General features: G+C 41.0%; 1 protein-coding gene across 1 annotated transcript in view; it reads left to right on the top strand.

Annotated features, from left to right (window-relative positions):
- The window catches only part of LOC105715735 (amyloid beta A4 precursor protein-binding family B member 1-interacting protein), a 121889-nt gene that overhangs the window by 49719 nt on the left and 50822 nt on the right, over positions 1 to 21348 (top strand). The window contains exons 3-6 of the mRNA XM_021664952.2: positions 2969 to 3040; positions 6055 to 6142; positions 11433 to 11725; positions 13860 to 13937. Coding sequence (XP_021520627.2) covers positions 2969 to 3040; positions 6055 to 6142; positions 11433 to 11725; positions 13860 to 13937 — 531 coding nt within the window. The remainder of the gene's footprint in view (positions 1 to 2968; positions 3041 to 6054; positions 6143 to 11432; positions 11726 to 13859; positions 13938 to 21348) is intronic.

Raw genomic sequence — 21348 nt, 5'->3', positions numbered from 1 at the left:
AGGAGGGAAAAAATGATTTTTTCTTCTTAAAATAGGGAGAAGGGGAAATATAGGACAGAAAAATTAAGCAAGAAGATTTCATTGTGTCAGATTTCCTGAGCGATAAACCCAAGATAATTGTTGAAGATGATTTGGGAAGATAAAGTGCTAGCTTTGCAGGGTGCATATTTGGAGGATATCCATGATTCACCCAAAATGAATTTACAGCCTCATCTGTTCTGATTGCTCAGTGTCAATGCTATCCTGGGTGCTAAATGTTGCTAATATCAACACTGGCTTATGGAACAGCTCTTGCAACAGAATTAGTGCCAGATAAGTATTACTATTATCATCATCATTATTGACATCACTTCACTTTTAAGAATTGTGATATTTTAAAATTCATTTGGCTGGGCGCGGTGGCTCATGCCTGTAATCCCAGCACTTTGGGAAGCCCAGGCAGGCAGATCACTTGAGATCAGGAGTTCAAGACCAGCCTGGCCAACATCATGAAACCTCATGTCTACTAAAAATACAAAAATTAGCCAGCCGTGTTGGCGGGTGCCTGTAATCCCAGTTACTCAGGAGGCTGAGGCAAGAGAATTGCTGGAACCTGGGAAGATCATGCCATTGTACTCCAGCCTGGGTGACAGAGTGAGACTCCATCTCAAAAAAGAAAAAAAGAAGAAAAAGAAGAAAAGAAAATCATTTGAGTCATTTTTAAGAAAGCAAAGTTAGTATGATAGAGTTTGTTTCATGGACATATTTAATATGGAGACTAAGACACCAGACTAGCTAGAGCTATTAAAAATAAAAATGTGTGACTGCTAAAGTATTAAAGTCACTTAAAGGGTAAACTATAAGTTTTCAAGATAATTTTTTCAAGAAAAGATAGATTTGCCTCGACTTAGCCTATTTCAGCCAAATAGTTTATTTTAAATTCACGCATATGAAGAGATAATAGTATTACGGTTATGATTTAGAAAAGTATTTCAGCCAGGTGCAGTGGCTCATGCCTGTAATCCCAGCACTTTGAAAGGCTGAGGCAGGTGAATCACCTGAGGTCAGGAGTTTCAGACCAACCTGGCCAACATGGCCAAACTCCGTCTCTACTGAAAATACAAAAATTAGCCAGATGTGGTGGGGCATGCCTGTAATCCTAGCTACTCAGGTGGCTGAGGCACGAGAGTTGCTTGAACCCAGGTAGCGGAGGTTGCAGTGAGTCAAGATCACCCCACTGCACTCCAGCCTGGCAACAAGAGCAAGACTCCATCTCAAAAAAAAAAAAAAAAAAAAAAAAAAAAGAAGAAAGTATCTTTATCTTTTAGCACTTCATTCTGAAATACTTATGGAAAAATAATATTTGCTTTAAATTATCTAGTATAGGAAGATATAAATAGAAAAAGATCAGTCCAGTTGAAAATTATTAAAGCTGAACAGTGTATACAGGAAAATCATTATTCTCTCTGCTTTTGTGCATATTTTAAATTTCCATATAAAAAGAATAAGACACAAATACATGCTTGCATATATTCAAGTAAATATTGTGATTTGGCTTGAATAATACATACTGATTCTCTACACCCACCAGACTTCTTAGTTTGAGCTATAATTGGCATTCATCTTACAGTGTTTTAGAGCATTTTGAAATGTTCTTAGAGGCGGGTGTGGTGGATCACGCCTATAATCCCAGCACTTTGGGAGCCCACGGTTGGGTGGGTCACCTGAGGTCAGAAGTTCAACACCAGCCTAGCCAACATGATGAAACCTCGTCTGTACTAAAAATTAGCCAGGTGTGGTGGCAGGTGCCTATCATCCCAGCTCCTCAGGCGACTGAGACAGGAGAATTGCTTTAACCTGGGAGGCGGATGTTACGGTGAGCCGAGATCACACCACTGCACGCCAGCCTGGATGACAGAGCAAGACTCCGTCTCAAGAAAAAAAAAAGAAAAGAAAAGAAATGCTCTTAGAAATGGTCTGCGGCAAATTCCTCATGTTACAGGTGAAACAGTTGATTACCTTTGCCAAGTTACATACTGCTAGTTAGTGGCCAAAGGTCTAGTAAGCTCTCCTAACTTCCCAGTTCAGCCTTGCCAAAGATGTCAGGAAACAGAGCAGCCAGTTGCGCCTCACAGTGTGTCCCACCCTATTTTGTCACAAACTTTTCCTCTTCTTTGGCGATTGCTTCATTTGGTTTAGGCAAAGAAACGTTAAAATGTAAAAAGCGGTTTTTTTCTATTTCTTTTCACTTGATAGGGTGGCCATTTTAGCTCGAAGTGTTTGTCAACCCGTACTACTAAATAAATGTACTAAAATCTGTTATTTCAGAGATATCTTTTGAAAGCAGGGAATTATTGGGTAAATACACTTAATCACTCCTGACATTGTTTTCGTGTAAGGTTGTTTTGTTTTTTGTTTTGTTTTGTTTTGTTTTGTTTTCAGAGTCTCGCTCTGTTGCCAGGCTGAAGTGCAGTGGTACAATCTTGGCTCACTGCAACCTCCACTTCCCAGGTTCAAGCAATTCTCCTGCCTCAGCCTCCCAAGTAGCTGGGATTACAGGTGCATGCCACCACACCCAGCTAATTTTTGTATTTTAGTAGAGACAGAGTTTCACCATATTGGCCAGGCTGTTCTCAAACTCTTGGCCTCAAGTGATCCACCTTCTCAGCCTCACAAAGTGCTGGGGTTACAGGCGTGAGCATCCGCACCCAGCCTGTTTCTTTGATTCCAAGAAGACTAGTTTAGTCTGGAAAAATCAGATTGTGGCTCTGAGGCAATTCTCAAGGTTTGGCACAATCTTGGACCAAGCAGATTGGATAGAAGTCAGGCATGGAATTTCAGGCTAACATGAGCCTTCTTCTCAATATATTTCTCTCCCAACTTAGCTACCCATGGATGGGGGCTCTTGGGGGAAAGAGAGGGATGCAAAGAGTATCCCAGGATCAGGCTTTTATGAGACTGCTAATATCTCGGTTTCTTCCTTTTTCAGATGGGTGAGTCAAATGAAGACATAGACCAAATGTTCAGCACTTTGCTGGGAGAGATGGATCTTCTGACTCAGGTAAACGTTCCTTTTTAACTGGCAAATTAGAAAAAAAAAATAGAGTTGCAGAATTTGATGATAATATGACAAGGGAGCTGTCTCCTTTAAAACCCTGAAGATTGGCAACATTATATATTTCTGATGTAACAATGACGGGTTAAAAAATAAAGCTTGTTCCAGACTATACTTTTTTGAATTCAGTTAATTTAATACATTGGTCAGACATACATCTAGCTCATAGTGTCTGAACATTTACCAATAGAGAAATTTACCCCCAAGCTTACTCCCCTACAACCAGCCTAAGCCATTTCCCGGTGGTTACCTTTATAAAGACTCACTAGGAAAATATTATCTTTGTTTGATTTTTTTTTTTTTTTTGAGACAAAGTCTCACTGTTGCTTAGGCTGAAATGCAGTGGCACAATCACAGTTCACTGCAGCCTCAACCTCTTGGGCTCAAGTGATCTTCTGGCCTCAGCCTCCAAAGTAGCAGGGACTACAGGTGCATACCAGCACACCTAGCTAATTTTCTTTGTAGAGACGAGATCTTGCTATGTTGCCCAGGCTGGATATTATCTTTAGTAAAGACTTTTACCAACTCTTGAGGAAATGCTACATTTTAAAGAACTAAGTGGGAGTTATGGCGGTCTCATGATTAGCCTGTAAGAACTTAGGACCCTCAAAGGAACGTGAAAGCCACTCAGCCATAGACTGAGAAAAAAGCTCCTAGCATCAAGATCAGATTGACTCAGAGGCTACCAAGTCCCACTGTCAGTGCCACTGTGGCCTGGCAGCTGCTAACCCAGGGGCCCCTCAACCAGGTTACAGTCAGGTGAGCTTTAGAGTGTCTTATAGTGTGCTCATAAAGGCATCTTTGATTGACAGGGTAATCAGCTCATCACTTTTCTGAATAAAATATTGATATTTTATTAAGAAGAAGAAGCCAATATTCCCAAATAAGATAGGGGTCTTCAAAAGCTTTCTAAAAAAATAAATGAATAGTCTGTGTTTTGAAAGACTATTTATTTTAGGAAAAATAAACCAATTCTAGGCCGGGTGCAGTGGCTCATGCCTGTAATCCCAACACTTTGGGAGGCCAAGGTGGGCAGATCACAAGGTCAGGAGTTCGAGACCAGCCTGGCCAATTGGTGAAACCCTATCTCTACTAAAAATACAAAAATTAGCCGGGCATGGTGGCAGGCACTTGTAATCCCAGCTACTGTGGAGGCTGAGGCAGGAGAATCACCTGAACCCAGGAGGCGGAGGTTGCAGTGAGCCAAGACTGTGCCTTTGCACTACAGTCTGGGTGACAGAGTGAGACTCCTTCTCAAAAAAATTTAAAAAATTAAAAATAAACCAGTTCTAGTTAGCAACTACTTTATATTCCCAATAACATTTAGAAAGGTTTAGATTCTATGAAAGAAGGGATAAGACATAAGACAGTAGGCTTAGAGGAAAAGGGGTTGATTAAAAGATGTTAGGATGGCAACCACATTTCTCCCTTCCTTCCTTCCTTCCTTCCTTCCTTCCTTCCTTCCTTCCTTTATTTTCTTTCTTTTTGGAAATGGAGTCTCGCTCTGTCACCAGGCTGCAGTGCAGTAGCACTATTATGGCTCACTGCATTCTGTGCCTCCCAAGTTCAAGCAATTCTCCTGCCTCAGCCTCCCGAGTAGCTGCAATTACAGGTGCACAGCACCATACCCCGCTAATTTTTGGTAGAGATGGCATTTCACCATGTTGGCCAGGATGGTCTCAATTTCCTGATCTTGTGATCCTCCCCGCTCGGCCTCCCAAAGTGCTGGGATTACAGGCGTGAGCCAATGGCAACCGCATTTCTAAGATGAGGACTGTGTTTTCTCCTCCCATGGCGGGGGAGAGTTTAAGTGAACGTGTGTGGTCTCTCTGCCCATTCAGCCAGTAGGGGAAGTGTTCTGATGGGTCACTGGGCATGATGGCTCACACCTATGATCCCGGCATTCTGGGAGGCTGAAACAGGAGGCTCACTTGAGCCCAGGAGTTCAAGACCAGCCTGGATAACATAGTAAGACCCCTGCCCCTCTCATTTTTAGTTAAAAAAATAAAAAGAATAGGAAAGAGGCCCCTTTGAGACTCTTGGACCTGCCTTCACGCAAAGCCCTTTTGGTTTTTGCTATTTCTTTGTTTTGCCCAAGTGATTGTAGTCAGTCATAGGTTTGCTTGGCTAAACAGCCCTGCCAACAGGTAGGTTCTCAAGATTTTAGGCTAAGGAAATATTTTGCTGTGACAGACTGCATCCTCAAACAGCTTTTCTCCTCCAAGTAACTGGATATTTCTTTGATGTCATTAGTTACATCCTTATAGAATTATATATAGATATAGATATAGATTAGATATAGATATAGATATAGATATAGTGTGTGTGTGTGTGTGTGTGTGTGTGTGTTCACCATTACAAGAAATTATTTGTTCTTTATAAAAATCAACTCAAAGAGGCCGGGCGCAGTGGCTCAAGCCTGTAATCCCAGCACTTTGGGAGGCTGAGGCGGGTGGATCATGAGGTCAAGAGATCGAGGCCATCCTGGTCAACATGGTGAAACCCCGTCTCTACTAAAAATACAAAAAATTAGCTGGGCACGGTGGCGCACGCCTGTAATCCCAGCTACTCAGGACGCTGAGGCAGGAGAATTGCCTGAACCCAGGAGGCGGAGGTTGCGGTGAGCCGAGATCGTGCCATTGCACTCCAGCCTGGGTAACAAGAGCGAAACTCCGTCTCAAAAAAAAAAAAAAAAAAAAAAATCAACTCAACTACCTCATTCTCATTGCTCTCAATTGCCGTGTTCTGTTTCAAGATCTTCCTTCTAGAATTTTTTTTAAGCTGTAATTTTCTATAGGGGAAAAAACTATATAAAACATTTTCAAGAAACAATATGGTTTTCAGAGAACATACTAAAAGAGAAAATGTGTAAATAATAAGTGATTTTTGACTTGCTGATTAAAATGTGCTACAGAAATGTTTGTATCATGAATAACTTTGAGGGGGATCTTTGTTCACAGAGTTTAGGAGTTGACACTCTCCCTCCTCCTGACCCTAAACCGCCCAGAGCTGAATTTAACTACAGTGTGGGGTTTAAAGATTTAAATGGTAAGCATAACAATTTCTTTTCTTAAGTAATTTGAAATCATAATGATGATTCAAATCAGTATGAAACTATAATTTGAAAACTAAATTAAAGGAACCTAAGCATCATGATAAATACCATTGTTAAAATCATGGATTTCAGACTGGGTTTTACTGTGTCTGGATTGAATTGAGAGAGTCTAGAAGATATTTTTGCCTATAATGAAAGGGAACACCATTCTGCATTTGCGAAAAGTCTCAAAATGATCTTGGTTTTTGAAGTAAAGGGAGTTTCTTCTTATTACTAAGCCCATAGAGAAACAAGGAGTAGTATATAAAAATATTAATAAGGAAATGTCCTTTCAGAGATAGAAATGAATTGTTTCATAGTGATTAATAAATATGAATGGACACTTCAAACTGTATTTTATTTAAAATATACTTTAATTTATATATAATATATCCTTACATGTAATTTAGACTACTTGACACTTTTTCACTTTTCCTGAACTTGTCACTTTATTTGATCTCCAGAACTCTCAGCCGTGCATGGCGGCTCACGCTTGTGATCCCAGCACTTTGGGAGTCCAAGGCAGGAAGATTAAAGGAAAGCACCAGGCTCTGAGATTGAATCAGGAGTCTTTTATTGCCAGCAACCGAGAGATGGCTAATGTTCAAAATTCTCTCAGCCCCGAAGAAGGGGCTTGATTCCTTTTTATACCTTGCTTAGAGAAGGGGGGTGGCAAAGTGGAATTTTACAGAAGCAGAACAAGCAAGTTAGTAGGAGGTAGCTGGTAACCAGGAGGCAGGAGGTTCCCAGGATTGTTGGTTACCAAGGGGAGTAGCAGGGGGGACTTTCCATACTATCAATCACCAAGGGGGGTAGGGTATTCACAATAGCAGGTAGGCTCGCCAAGCGGGATGTAATTACAATGGTTACAGGACTGAGAACAGCGTGACCCAAACCTCAGCGGTTCAGGGCTTTGAGTACAGCGTGACCCAGTAATGCACCTGAGGGGGCCGTGGCAGGGAGGGAGAAGCTAAGATGGGGCTTGTCAGGCTCACAGCTAAGATGGCGTCAGTTAGGATAACACAAGCTAGGCTAGCACAGCTTGAGCTCAGGAGTTTGAAAACCAGCCAGGACAACTTGGCAAGACCCCATCTCTACAAAAAAAAAAAAAAAAAAAAAAATTAGCCAAGCATGGTGGCATGTGCCTATGGTCCCAGCTACTTGGGAAGCTGAGGCAAGAAGATTGCTTGAGCCCAGGAGCTCAAGGCTGCAGTGAGCTGTGTTTGTGCCACTGCACTCCATCCTGGCCAACAGAGTGAGATTCTACCTCAAACAAAATAAAACAAAACAAAATAAAACACGAACTCTGTGTTTATTTAGTGGAGACATCTTTAGGCCACATGCTATTCATATTGTAATAAGAAGCAATCACTTTCAAATTGGTGAGAATTCCCTGCAATTCTTGAAAAAGATTTCCCAAAGACTTGCAATGCCTACCAAAAATGTGAAAAGCAAAATAGGAGAGAAGTTCAATTACAGAAATCCAGGATGCCAAGTTTTATTTCTGTCCTCTGGATTTTTTTTTTTTTTTTTTTGAGAGTCTCTCTGTCACCCAGGCTGGAGTGCAGTGATGTGATCTTGGCTCACTGCAATCTCTGCCTTCCAGGTTCAAGCGATTCTCCTGCCTCAGCCTCCCAAGTAGCTGGGATTACAGGCACATGCCACCACGCCCAACTAATATTTGTATTTTTAGTAGAGATGGGATTTTGCTGTGTTGGCTAGGCTGGTCTCGAACTCCTGACCTCAGGTGATCCACCTGTTTTGTCCTCCCAAAGTGCTGGGGTTACAGGTGTGAGCCACAGCGCCTGACCAGGATTTCTTTGTTTCTATCATTTCCAGTAGTTTTTAAATAAACCATTAGGTGCTGGCGACTGTTTCTCAATAAATTATAAGATACCTCTTTTGATTTTCTCTTTTTCCTACACTTTTTATTTTTGACCTAAGTTTATTATTCCTGCCAGTCATTTTCATCAAGGTGGTAGCATTTACAAAGTTTTTTTAAAAAGTAGGCCAAGCATGGTGGCTCACGCCCATAATCCCAGCACTTTGGGAGGCCAATGCTGGTGGATCACTTGAGGTCAGGAGTTCGAGACCAGCCTGGTCAACATGATGAAACCCTATGTCTACTAAAAATACAAAAAAAAATTAACCGGGCATGGTGGCTGGCACCTGCAATCCCAGCTACTGGGGAGGCTAAGGCATGAGAATAGCTAGAAGGTGGAGGTTGCAGTGAGCCAGTATCTCACCACTGCACTTCAGCTTGGGCGACAGAGGAAGGCTCCATCTCAAAAAACAAACACACAAAAAAAGCAATACATTTTTGTAAAAGTATGACAGCAATAGATAACATATAGTTGCACATATAAACAATGCAAATTTAGCCTCACTTCACCGTAACAGCCACATGCTTTAAAATCAGTTCAATTAAAATTAAAATTAAATCAATATTTCAGTTTATTTGTAATCATCTCAACTAACACTTTCTAAGCACTACTTCAGTACCTGGTGTCAAAGTGCTGACAGTGATAGGAGGAAAGATACCCAGCAAGATATGAACATAGTGATGTCACACTACAGTAATAAGACACTCTTCTCATTAAGGAAACAAGACGTACACATGTGACCTAATTTGGATACAGGACAAGACAATTAAAAACTACTGCTATGTATAGAAAAGTAAATTTGTATGGAATTAGATTAAGAATAGTTTTGTTTCGTCTTCACTTTAAAACACTGCTAAAATGAGTTCAAAATATTTTGCCCAGCCTGGGTGCAAGCCTGTAATCATGCCTGTAATTCCACCATTTTGGGAGGCCAAGGCAGGAGGATCACTTGATCTCAGGAGTTCAAGACAAGTCTGGGCAACATAGTGAGACCCCTGTCTCTACAAAAAAAATTTAAAAATTAGCCAGACATGCTGGTATGTGCCTGTAGTCCCAGCTACTCGGGAGACTGAGGTGGGAGGATTTATTGAGCCTATGCGATCAAGCCTACAGTGAGCTATGATCCTACCACTGCACTCCAGCCTGGGCAACAGAGCAAGAACCTGTCTCTAAAAAAAAAAAAAAATTGCTCAAAGTCAGTCAGAGAGTCAGTGACAAATCTCAGAATAAAATCTGTTTCTATCTCATTCCCCAATTTCATATTATTCAATTCTATAAATAAATTTAACTAATCTATATTAAATTTAATTTATTAATAAATTTAACTAGTCTATATTAAAACATTTAATCTATATTGATAAACTTAGAATTCTTTGATATATTAAAAATGTATTAATAACTAATAATTTACTAAATTTGCTTTGGAAATGTAAAGGTTTATATATAAACAGTCACAATGTGATTGATTATATTAGAAAATTATAAATATGATTCTTTAGTTCTATATATATTTTCTCTGAAAATTTTTAAATTAATTTAACTTAATTTTATAAATTAGTTACATATAGGCTGGACGCGGTAGTCCTTGCCTGTAATCCCAGCCCCTCATGAGGCTGAGGCGAGAGGATCACTTCCTTCCTGCCCTCGTTTGTTGAGGCCAGGAGTTCAAGACCAGCCTGGCCAACAAGGCAAAACCCATTTTCTACTAAAACTGCAAAAATTATCAGGGCGTGGTGGTGCACACCTGTAATCCCAGCTACTCGGGAGGCTGAGGCAAGAGAATCACTTGAATCCGGCAGGCAGAGGTTGCAATGAGCCAGAATCTGTACAACTGCGCTCCAGCCTGGGTGACAGAGTGAGACTCTGTCTCAAAAAAAAAGTTATATATAAAAATGGCTTACAGTAAAATAAACTCTTTGTACACATTTAGGAAACCCAAATTTTAGTCCAAGTACTGTACACTCGCACTATTAGCATTAATGTTATGTGCTGCATAGCATTTATGATGATGTCTAACAATGTATCCTTTCATAAAGCTTACTTGTTACTGAGTGGGCTTCATTCCAGCTGCTCCCATTTCCTCAGTCTGGTTCATCATATCTATAGCAGCTACAATTCTCCTCATGGATCAGTTCCTTCCTGCCCATCCTTTGTTCATTATATTCATCATATAATATATGCCTCATCATCGAAGTACTCCATCAAGACTACTCACCAGCACCACCCCCAGTACACCACACGATCTAATCAACATTCAAGATCACACATCTGCTCTACCATAGTAATCTCACACATGGAAGAAATCCTAAGGTGATCTCTCCTCCCTCCCTCTCACACTGAAATTTTAAGTCTTTCCTTTCTTTTAAAAGTTAACTCCCAGCTTGCCATCTTCATAAAGTTTCTACCATTCAATCTCATAATTTTTGTAACTCCTTGCCACCTATGGTGCTTCAATTTCTGCTACTTATTGTTAATTGCTCTTGGCTGGGCACGGTGGCTTATACCTGTAATCCCAGCGCTTTGTGAGAGTGAGGTAGGCAGATCACTTGAGCTCAGGAGTTTGAGACCAGTCTGGGCAACATGACAAAACCCCGTCTGTACACAAAATACAAAAATTAGCTGGACATGGTGGCATGCACCTGTAGTCCCAGCTACTTGGGAGGCTGAGTTGGGAGGATCGCTTGAGCCTGGGAGGCAGAGATTGCAGTGAGCCAAGATCACACCACGGCACAACCTGGACAATAGAGTGAGACTCTGTGTCAAAAACAACAACAACAACAAAAATTGCTCTTTCTCTGAATACCAAGTTTACTATAGTTAGGTGGTGAGCCTATAGAAGCTCCATCTTCACCCCAAAGTCACAAGTACATCAAACCCCAGTTGGTTGAAACCCAATTTCTTCTAAATATCAGCACTACTCTGTTTGCCCTCCAAGCGCTTAGGGAAAACTCCCCTTCCATCCATTGCCAGTGCTCCCCTGTCCCCTAATTTTCTAAAACTCTTAGATTTTACACTATAATATGCAAGAACTTCCTATTTAGGCATCTATTTGTGTGCTTGGATTTGACTTTATAGCTGGTGTGTCAGGTGCCCCAGTGTAGAGAACACATTTCCTCCATTTTTTTTTCCTTGGTGTTAGAAACTCACTCGCATTAAGCACTCGACAAATGTAGCAGCAATCCTTTTAGGAATTCCTGTGCTTGTGCTATTGAATTAAAATATTCTCAATCTTCTCCTTATGTCATAACCAATCAAAATAATGATTCCTTTCTACTCAAATATTATTCTTAAAAATTATCTTCTTTTAGTTTTTCCAGATGCAAATTGTTGTTTTTACCATTAATGTGATTTTCCCCACTAGAGTCCTTAAATGCACTGGAAGACCAAGATTTAGATGCTCTCATGGCAGATCTAGTAGCGGACATAAGTGAGGCTGAGCAGAGGACAATCCAGGCACAGAAAGAGTCCTCACAGAACCAACACCATTCAGCATCTCTACAGGCATCAAATTTCAGCGATGCAGCCCCTCTTGGTTATGGAACAAATGTTGCTGCCATTGGTATCAGCCAATATGAGGAAGACTTACCACCTCCACCAGCTGATCCTGTGTTAGATCTTCCATTGCCACCGCCACCTCCTGACCCTCTCTCTCAGGTAAGTGTGTGGGACCAGAGATGGCAGGGCCATCAATCTCTGCTACCTACCTTCTTTGCAGTGATCATTACATTCCTAAGTTTGTACATCCAAAGCTCTGAGATGCTAAAAAACGAGGATACAGAGCATGCTCATTGCAAAGCTAGAACCCACCCTAAACAAGCCACATGGCTGTGTATCAAGAATGTATTAGGGCCATATTCAGGATTTACTATAGTTTGCTTAAAAACTATATTTATATGCAAACACTCTTTGATAAAACTCAATCTTTTGGGGAAATGTTTTATTAACATCATATTGAACTGTGGAACTGATTATATATTTCCATGTCCCTGTTCCTAGCTCAGCACATAGAGAATAGAAGGCATTCATTATACATTTTCTGAATAGAGTGAAATTGAATTTTGTTGAACTTGGCAGCCCTGTTCAGTAGGACAAGTACATCCAAGTATCACTTGTAATGTCATAGTCGGGGAGGGTGTTAACAAGGCAGGCAGGTGATGAGTTCTTGATATTGATAAATTTCTGAATATTGAAAAACAGACTGGAAAGCTTAAATTATCATTATTTGGCATATTAACCCATAGTATGCCTCTCATAAAAGTAAAAAGAGCACTTGTAAGGATTTTTGTTTGTTCGTTTAGAGTAAGCCAAATATTTTAGAGGAAAATCCTGCTCAGTTTCCTGTGGCTTCCACATTTGTGGCACTGTGTCACAATGATTGGTACTCACAAATAAGACCCTAGGGACACTGAAAGGTCATACAATGCCTTTATGATGAACAAATATTAAATATAAATCAAATATTATATTGTACTCTATCACACACAGTGCTCTATTGTGTATTTGTTATTAAAAAATTTGGCTGGGCACAGTGGCTTATGCCTGTAATCCCAGCACTTTGGGAGGCTGAGGGGGGCAGTTCAAGACCTGCCTGGCCAACATGGTGAAACCTTGTCTCTACTAAAAAATACAAAAATTAGCCAGGCATGATGGCAGGCGCCTGTAATTTCAGCTACTTGGGAGGCTGAGGCAGGGAGAATTGCTTGAACCCAGGAGGCAGAAGTTGCAGTGAGTCGAGATTGCACCACTGCACTCCAGCCTGGGCTACACAGCAAGATTCCATCTTGGAAAAAAAAAACTTACTTGAAAATGGAGATCAATATAGAACAGAGACTCTTAATGTAGGGTCCATGAAGATTTCGAGGGGGCCATGCATCCCCTGAAAGCAAAGAAAGTATAAGTTGAATGCACTTGTGAAGCTTTATGGGCTTTCTTAAAGGGGCTTGTGGCTCAAACAATTTGAGAGCCACTGCTATAAAAAGATACATGCCCATATTCAAGTAATCAGAATGTAGCCAGAACAGCTTATTTCCTCATCATTATAAATAGAAGAGAGCCTTAACTTGCAAAAATCAAAGAGCCTGGGCTCATAAAATACTTCACTCACTTTTCCGCCTGTTCATATGTTTGTGAGTGTTTTTGGGGGTTAATTTAAGTTTAAATTTCAGTCTTTTTTAACCTTTGGGGGCATTAAGAACCCCTTTAAGAATCTAATAAAAAATTAGAAATTCCAAAAAAGACATCCTGATCCAAAAGTAAGCATATAATTTCAGGGAGTGTTCAAATCCCTTGAGGTGTGTCAATGTATAGATTCCTTAGGTTGGATTCCAGTTTGTAAGCCAAGCAGATTTTTGTGGTCTAAATATACGAAGTACTGTTAAAGTCATCATTTCATCTTTTAAGTGACCATTCCCAAGCTATAAAGGGTGACTGCCTTCTATATCTTTGAGTTGAAGAATTTTGTTATAGTCATTTAAAATTCTGAAAATGGAATCTTTCAGGTGATGGATACCCCATTTATCCAGATGTAATTATTACACATTGTATGCCTGTATCAAAATATCTCATGTACTCCATGAATACAGACGCCTACTATATACTCATAAATTTTAAAAATAAAAAAATGGAAAATATATATAACAACTTTAAAAAGTCATTAATAAATTTGAAAATCAAGCATGTGCAATTTGGTACCTTTTGTTAACATAAAGTAACTAAGACACTAGTGACAGAAGTGATTACTCACTGGTATTACTTAATGGACTGTATTGAATATCTTGCCCTTTTCCAGGAAGAAAAGGAAGCCCAAGCTAAGGCTGATAAAATTAAGCTGGCGCTGGAAAAACTGAAGGAGGCCAAGGTTAAGAAGGTGAATCATGAATCCCTTTTGCATGGGGGCAGTTAAATTAAGGACATGTGGTTATGCTTAATGATAAAAACCAAATGAAAATGTTGAGTGATACTTTCCAAATAGTTGTGATTTTGAAAAACCTTCAAGGACAAAGATAGAGTATACAGTTTTGTTTCTATAACATATGTTACCTCATTTGTGATGCATAAATAAGGCACTTGTGTTAGTATAAACAGAAATTTCCTTGGTTTCTATACAATTTTTTTTTTTTTTTGGCTGGTTTATACGTGAATTTTCCTGGGAGCTGGAATGGTGGGAGTAGAATTATACCTTCAACAAGAAAGGAAAGGGCCTTTGGCTTGGCTGCTGCACAGGCAGGGGCCCTTTCAGCTCTGTTTTAAGAAATTTTAGAACAAGTTTGCACATTCAGGGCTCCCTTCTTTTGAGCTGCCCTCTCTGGGACTTTGCAAAGTTCTTGGTTGATAGCAGGTGGCGTCACCTTTGGGGACTGCCTTAACTGGGTCAGAGCTCAGCTTCTGTTGGGCTGGCCTCCGCTTTTCCACAGTTGCTCTTGTGCACTTTTCCTCTGCCCTGGGGCAGCCTTCAGCCCTGCTGCTGCCCTGGATGTCCAAGTTATTTCCCAGGGTACCAAATGCTGTTTTTGCTGATGCTCTGTTTCAAAATTGCATAGTTTTGAGCAATCTGTCCTTAACCCTACTTTCCTAATAAGCCTGTAACTTGATCATACATTTTTTCACAGATTACAGGTTTTTGAAGAACACATGTATTGTATCATAACAGATACAGCTGTATTTAACCTCACTAGAAGAATATACCTAATTATAATAAGGTATTAATAATAGTTAGGTTGGGGACAGTGACTCAGGCCTATAATCCCAACACTTTGGGAGGCTGAGGTGGGAGGATCATCTGAGGTCAGGAGTTCGAGACCAGCCTGGCCAACAGGGTGAAACCCCATCTCTACTAAAAATATGAAAATTAACTGGACATAGTGGCATGTGCCTGTAATCTCAGCTACTCAGGAGGCTGAGGCAGGAGAATCATTTGAACTCAGGAAGCAGAGGTTGCAGTGAGCCAAGATGGCACCACTGCATACCAGCCTGGGTGGCACAGCGAGACTCCACCTCAAAACACAAAAAAGTTTTTTTTTTTTTAAATAGTTAATTTGGTGATGTAAGGAAAAGATAAAATAGTCTTCATCGTGTTTTGTTTTGTTTTAAGACAGGGTCTTGCTCTGTCTCCTAGGATGATCATGGCTCACTGCAGCCTTAAACTCCTGGGGTCAAGAAATCCTCCTCTCTTAGCCTCTTGAGTAGCTGAGACCACAGGTATGCACCACCACATCCGGCTAATTTATTTTTATTTTTTGTAAATATGAGGCTTCCCTATGTTTCCTAGGCTGGTCTTGAACTCCTGGGCTTAAGCAAGCCACCCACCTCACCCTCCCAAAGTGCTGGGATTACAGGTGTGAGCCACTATGCCTGGCTCTTTATCTGATTTCAACTCCCGAAGCAAATAACATCTCTGAGACTCATTCAGAACTTTTTGCCAAGAGTTGGGTGAACTTCCCTTTTCACAGAGGGCTTTACACTTTCTATTCCCACGGCACCTATCACGGTTCTCTGAATGAAGGTGTTCAACACCTGCCGATGGATGGATATTCAGTAAGGTGTCCTTGGCTATCCCTGGAGCCAGACTTTCAAGGTTCATCTAGGGGAGCCTTCCCAGATTAGTCTGGTTCCACTCATTCCAAACATGCCCAAATTTCCTTACCATTCTTTTCCCCTATTTTCTGCAAGTGATTAATTTCACAGTCAGTCATTGGAATTCCACATCCTCGGCTGCCTTGCCCTTTTCTCAAACCTTGGTTAAATCCAACTTTCCTCCTGCTCAGTCCTGGGCACTCAGTGAGCTGATTCAATCACTCTCTCACCTACAAAACCATTTTTTTAAAGAAATGAGGGTCTTACTATGTGGCCCAGGTTGGTCTCAAACTCCTGGCATCAAGCGATCCTCCCACCAGGGCCTCCCAAAGTGCTGGGATTACAAGTATGAGCCACCACATCTGGCCTCAGCTAATGATTTTGCTGCCCATTTCCCAGGGAAAATAGATGCAGTCAAAATTAAAAGTGTGCAGACTCCCACCAAGACATCTACCAATCTTCCTGCGTGCATCTCTACCCATATATCCCATATCCTTTCCTCAACTATGGATAAGTCCTTACGTTTCTGCCGAAGTCCAGCCTCTTCTGTTGGGCTGCAGTCTCTCTTCTTGTTCTCCTCTGCCCAAAAGTCTCCGATGTCTGCCCATCTCACACATGAAGCCAGAATGACTCCTCCCAGTGGCCTCCAGTCCGTGTGTGATGTGGCTATCAGTCACCTCTCTGGCCTCATCTCCCAGCATTTGCTCCTTCATTCATCCCATTCTAGCTGCCTGGTCTCCTGGCTGCCCCTCAAGCACTCCAGGCCTGCCCTTGCCTTGGGACCTTGGCACTTTGTAGGTCCTCTGCCTCTTCCCTGGATTCTGAGTAGGTTCGCTGTGTGCCTCCTTTAAGTCTTTTGTCACCTTCCCAGAGAGGCCTTTCCTATCTAACACCACGTGCACACATCCCCAATACTCCCAATCCTTCCCCCACTTTAGTGTTCCCCTCAGTCCTTAACCCTATCCAAGGTGCTATTTTGTGTGCGCGTGTGACAAGGTCTTGCTCTGTCACCCAGGCTGCAGTGCAATGGTGCAATCATAGCTCACTGCTGCCTCAAATTCCTGAGCTCAACTGATCCTCCCACCTAGCCTCCCAAGTAGCTGGCCTACAGATGTTCACCACCATATCCCTCTATTGTTTAAAAATTATTCGTAGAGAAAGGGTCTGGCCCTGTTGCCCAGGCTGATCTCAAACTCCTGGCCTCACTTCAGCCTACCTAAGTGCTGAGATTACAGGCATGTAATCATAGTTAAAATAGTTAATTTGGTAAATTAAGGGAAAAATGAAACAGGCGCGTAATCCCAGCGCTTTGGGAGGCTGAGGTGTGAGGATCGCTTGGCCTGGCCTACTTTACTTATTTGTCCTATGTATTGCCCGTATCCCCTCCCCACCCCGACAGGATCTCTCCCAGCAATCTCTTTTTCCCACCAATGCATCCCCATTTCTTAGAATAGGTGCCAGGATCACACAGAGGTGAACAAGTCAAGTGTAGTCCCTGCTTGTGAAGAGTTAGAGTCTAGTTAGATTCTAGCTCTGAAGAAAATAAACCAGGAAGAAGTGATAGAAAGTACCCAGGCAACTCTTCCAGATGGATTTAGTGCTGAGGAGGCCTCTCTGAGCAGGCAGCCATGGAGGGAAGGCCTCTGGTCAGAAGCAGTTGGATGCACACGGGCGTGGTGCCAGGGGACATTCCAGGAAGAGGGAATGGGCAGTGAAAGATGCGCCAGCAAGAATGAACTTGGGGAGATGGGAGAAAAAGGAAGGAATTGAGGACAGAGAGGCAGCCAGGAGCCACAGGATCTCATAGGCCCAAGGAGAAGTTTGGGTTGTATTATAAGTGCAATGGGAAGCCATTTGAGGGTTTTAAATGGGGGAGTATGAGATGAATATATGGTTTTTAAAGGTCATAATGGGCCAGGCACAGAGGCTCACACCTCTAATCTCAGCACTTTGGGAGGCCGAGGCAGGAGGATTGCTTGAGGCCAGGAGTTCTTAAAAAAAAATTGTATTTGATTTGTATATCTTAAAAAAATATTGTATTTGATTAGCTGGGCATTGGTGATGCATACATGTAGTCCCAGCTACAGGAGGCTGAGGTGGGAGAGTCCCTTGAGCCCAGGAGTTCAAGGTTGCAGTGAGCTATGATCACAGCACTGTATTCCAGCCTGGGCAGCAGAGCAAAATCCTGTCTCTGAAATAAATAAATATAGGTTATACTGGCTGCTTCGTAGAAAATGAATTGTAGGGACAAGGTGTGAGAGGAGGATTCTAGCACAAAATCTCACACATGGATAAACATCTGTTGAAGTGATCACACATGGATGGCAGCTGAGGATGAGCTGTGCTGAGTCCTTGACTTTATCCCTCAAGATAAAAAGACAAAAGAAGATGGTAATAGTAAACTTCATAATTAGACTATTTCAAACCCCTGGATTATGTATAAACTATATTATTTATATATTTTCAGAAGGGGAAATGAAAAGAGAAGTAAATTGTTTCTTAGATCAAAAGATAGAGCAGCCAGCAGATTCCATCCATTTGCTTCAGCTGCAGATAAAAAGAGCAGGAGAAGAGGGCGGATATTTCCTGCCATACATCAGAAAGTGAGAAAGTGTTGCCGTGACTTAGTTTAGATGAATTATAATGGTACACACAAAGCACAAGCTGCCTTGATTCAACAAAGAAAATGGAAAACAGAAGCCAGTCTGATCAGTGAGGAAGAAAAGAAAATTATGAAGACAAGTTATATATTTGCTCTGATTTCAGACACTCTGAATGTATTTGTTCTGTCGTGCAGAACGTTAAGAAAATAACTGAGACACACTCATACATTGAGAGTAACTGCAGTGTACTCATGCGTAATCTACATGTTTGTAAAGGATGGAAATCAAATCTATCCGTCATGCTTTGCCCTCAAGTATTCTGTGGGCTGTTGACATCATTTTGAATTACAAATGATGTACACAGCTTGTGCTATAAAGATTTTGGAACTAGAAACAGAATCAGACTCATGCATTACTATTATTGTTTATTTTTTAAAGCCCTGTGACACCAGAGAACAATTCCATTGGTAATTTTATTATAGGAGCAAAAAACAAAACAGTAAATGATTTAAGACTAAGATATTTTTGTATTTTGCAGCTTGCAAAAAAAAATCATAAAAGCTATAAAATCTTTAATGGATTATTTAAGTTTTTTCACTCTTAAAGCACTTTGCCCCATACCATACAGTGTAAATATGGAAGTATTTAGCTTGCTAAATCACATAACTCTAATTTAGCTTACTAAATCGTATAACTGTGATTTAATGTTACGTGTTGGTATAGAGCTACTCTTTAGCTTGCAAATGTGAGGGAAGCTGTGAAGAATAGTAAATATAACTTCTAGTTAAACGTCACAAGCCTTCTCTTGTGTGTGTGTGTTTTCTAAATTCTATAATTGTGGACATTCGTAAGTACATGTGGATTAACTCTAGTTTGCAATTTCTGCAAAAAAAAAAAAAACACCTTTAATCATTGCCAAATTATGTGGTTTAGAATTTTTTTCTCTCTCTCTCTCTCTATATGATTTTATAGAACATAAAAAACCACAATGTATGTTTTATTTTCTCAAGAATTCCTAAGCAGGATTGAAATGTAGTCAAACATCATTAATCTTTCCATCAGGAACTTTAAATTTTCTAAGTCCTAACATTGTTAGTGTTTCTTAGCACGTGTAGCTACTTTACAGAAGTAATCCTCAGCAGAGAGCAGAAAGTACCCCTTCTACAGAAAATAAATCCCAGTAAAAACTGCTGTTTAAAGAATTTCTCTTTTTCCATGCGACTCTCCATGACTCATTTCTAAGGTCAAATGAATGGATCTTTGACACTGTTAGTTGGGCCTACCATTTTATCATCAAAAAACAAATATAAGGAAAAAGCAACTATCCAGCTACAGATGTCTGGGCTAGAGATTTTCAAGGGGAAAAAAAAGTGTTCTTCAGGAAACCCTGGGATAAGGGTCTGATTTAAATGGTCCCTGGAGGAAGAAAGCATTATGACTTCCCCATGTCTACATTTTGACCTTGGGGGTATATGTATGTGAATGTTGGAAATAGAAGATGTTAGGTGAGTGCTTCAACCTGTGGTTGCTGCCTGGAACTCACCCAAATGGTTATCACCATGCACACCCTTCTGTTGCTATCAGTAACTGTGCAGAACGGTCTACAGGAACTACACTCTTCAATCTGTTAACTACAGAGTGTTAGGAAGGAATGAAGTTACACCCATACAACCCTGATCGTGCGCAATCTCGTCTGACCTCAGAAGCTAAACAGGGTCAGGCCTGGTTAGTAGTTGGATGGGAGGCAGGAATGGGACAGAACCTGGCTGCTCAGAACCTAATCCAAAATTGTGGAGAGAAAGAAATGTCACCGAAATATATGGTTTTGGTTTTTAATATGTTACCAAATTTATGGTTTCTCTCTCCTTTTTCAGTCTATCTAATCACTTTTTTAATAACAATGAGTCTTATTGGTGAATAACCAGGACCAACCCTAGGCACATATGCTACAGATAAACAGATATCAAAGAAAATCAAAGCCTAGCTGCATCACTTCACGAATTAATTCTGTTAGCATTACATGGAAATCATAGTCTCTCTCATGAATCACGTTTTAATAACTTTGACAAGTTGCCTAGAAAAAAGCGAGGATGTTCCGTGTTCTCATTGAAGATAAGTAAATTCAGCTTCCTCCAAACCTCTAGATTTGGAATGAGATTACTACCAATTTTATTAAATTACAATTAAATTATAATTTAATTCAATCAAATATTTTGAAAATGGGATAAAAAATAAATTAGGGGCTAGATACGGTGGCTCATGCCTGTAATCCCAGCACTTTAGCGGGGTGAGGCAAGGGGATTGCTTGAGGCGAGGAGTTTGAAACCAACATGGGCAACATAGTGAGACTTTGCCTCTACAAAAAAAATGAACAAAAATTAGCTGGATGTGGTGGTGCACACCTGTGATCCCAGCTACTCTGGAGGCTGAGGTGGGAAGATCAGTTGAGCCCAGGAGGTCGAGGCTACAGTGAGCCAAGATCACACCACTGCACTCCAGCCTAGGCAACAGAGCAAGACCCTATCACACACATACACACAAAATGGAAATTAGATTGATCACGTGCCTGCATAACAGCTTATTTCTCAGTCTACATTCATTTCACTTAATCTAACTCTGATCTGAAATGTACCCTCCTGTAACTATGTGTCTCTTAGTGGGGCCCCCTCAGTGACATCATGTTGAGATATGCTCTGTGGACCTTCAAAAAATTGTAGATTAACCAACGTGGTCTTATTTGGTGTCTTCAGACTCTTGGGTTGCATGAAATGGGGCTCAACTTCAGTCAGGCAAAAGATAAGAGTTTATTATAAAGATACAGGTGCTGGGCATGGTGGCTCACACCTATAATCCCAACATTTTGCGAGGTTGAGTTGGGCAGATCACTTGAGGTCAGGAGTTCCAAGACCAGACTGGCCAACATGGCAAGACCCCATCTCCACTACAAATTTTTAAAATTTGCCAGACGTGGTGGCAGGCACCTGTAATCCCAGCTACTAGGGAGGCTGAGACACGAGAATCACTTGAACCCAGGAATTGCCACTGCACTCCAGCCTGGGTGACAAAGCAATACTACATCTCAAAGTAATAATAATAATAATA

This window comes from Aotus nancymaae, unplaced genomic scaffold, assembly GCF_030222135.1.
Source record: "Aotus nancymaae isolate 86718 unplaced genomic scaffold, 86718_ANA_hifiasm-v0.15.2.pri h1tg000077l, whole genome shotgun sequence".
Lineage (NCBI taxonomy): Eukaryota > Metazoa > Chordata > Mammalia > Primates > Aotidae > Aotus > Aotus nancymaae.
This window is presented reverse-complemented; position numbering and strand designations above follow the sequence as displayed.